Source organism: Chiloscyllium plagiosum, chromosome 38 (assembly GCF_004010195.1).
Source record: "Chiloscyllium plagiosum isolate BGI_BamShark_2017 chromosome 38, ASM401019v2, whole genome shotgun sequence".
NCBI lineage: Eukaryota > Metazoa > Chordata > Chondrichthyes > Orectolobiformes > Hemiscylliidae > Chiloscyllium > Chiloscyllium plagiosum.
The window spans coordinates 20,242,248-20,243,540 of record NC_057747.1 but is presented as its reverse complement, the minus strand read 5'-3'; the positions used below and the strand labels follow the sequence as shown (position 1 = coordinate 20,243,540).

At 49.4% G+C, this 1,293-nt stretch overlaps 1 protein-coding gene across 3 annotated transcripts in view; it reads right to left on the bottom strand.

The window, feature by feature from the left end:
• The window catches only part of polr3a (polymerase (RNA) III (DNA directed) polypeptide A), a 53,984-nt gene extending 53,533 nt beyond the window's left edge, over positions 1-451 (bottom strand). The window contains exon 1 of one of the 3 annotated variants that reach the window (XM_043679058.1): positions 236-451. In XM_043679058.1, the coding sequence (XP_043534993.1) occupies positions 236-279 (44 nt within the window). In that variant the 5' untranslated portion in view covers positions 280-451. The remainder of the gene's footprint in view (positions 1-235) is intronic. The other 2 variants (XM_043679056.1, XM_043679057.1) reach the window with 2 other exon arrangements.
• Positions 452-1,293: the final 842 nt, after the last annotated feature.

Sequence of the window (1,293 nt, the reverse complement as noted above, 5' to 3'; positions counted from 1 at the left end):
CATCTCCATCCCCACATCTCCCCTCCCCCAATCTCCCCACATTTCCCCTCCCCCATGTCTCCCATTTCCCTCATGTCTCCCATCCCCTCCCAACATCTCCATCCCCACATCTCCCCTCCCCCATCCATATCCCCACATTTCCCCTCCCCCATGTCTCCCATTTCCCTTATGTCTCCCACCCGTCGCCCACGAACAGTCCCTGCTCTCCATTGAAGCTCCAGCCGTCCCAACTCACATTTTCTTCGCCACATCCGTCTCCCTGAACTGTTCCTTCCCCATGCCGCCTGCTCTCCGGGCCGCCTCCACCGACCACCGGTACCCTCACACTCCAACGGCCGCGGCTCGAGCCCCGGCACCGACCTTCCAAATACCCTCCCGCGACAGCGCCGCCCGCCGGCACTCGCGCTGCCTCCGTACTGCAGGGAGTAGCGAGCAGCAGCGCAACCAGTGGAGGGAGGATTACACTGCAGCCAGCGGCTGAACTAGTGTGTACCGTCTGCTCTGAACTTTCTATCTCGTTTCGGAGTATGTACGTGTAGAAACCGAGGTGAGTGGAAAGTTTTCAGAGCACGGAGAGTATTATCATAGGATAAACTGCCAAATAAATAGCCATGTCCCCAACACTTGAAATCTTTAAGACCCATCCTTGGATTATTTCCATACAAAAGTTTTCATCATCAGCAAAAGTTTTCATAAGCAGGCGGAAGTTTTACCATATCGGCAATTCATGCTTGATTGAGATATTTCAAACAATTTCTTCAGGGATGTTATGACACACAAAACAGAAGTTGCTGCAGAAACTCACCAGGTCTGGTAGAATCTTTGCAGAGAAAGCAGGGTTAACATTTTGAGTCCAATATCAACAAAGGTGGGACCTGATCAAATGTACACCAGAACTTTATGGGAAGTTAGGGAAGTGATTGCTGGACCCCTTGCTGAGATATTTGTATCATAGATAGCCACAGGTGAGATGCTGGAAGACTGGAGGTTGGTTGACATAGTGCCATTATTTAAGAAAGGTGGCAAGAAAAACCAGGGAACTCTAGACTGGCGAGCCTGACCTCAGTGTTGGGTAAGTTTTTGGAGGAGATTCAGAGGGATAAGGTTTACATACATTTGGAAAGGCAAGGACCAATTAGGGATAGTCAATGTGGCTTTGTGTGTGGGAAATCACATCTCACTAACTTGATTAAGTTTTTGGAAGAAGTGACGAAGGCAGAGCTGTGAACATTGTCTATATGGAGTTCAGCAAGGCATTTGACAAGGTTTTGCATGGTTAGCAAGGTTAGATCA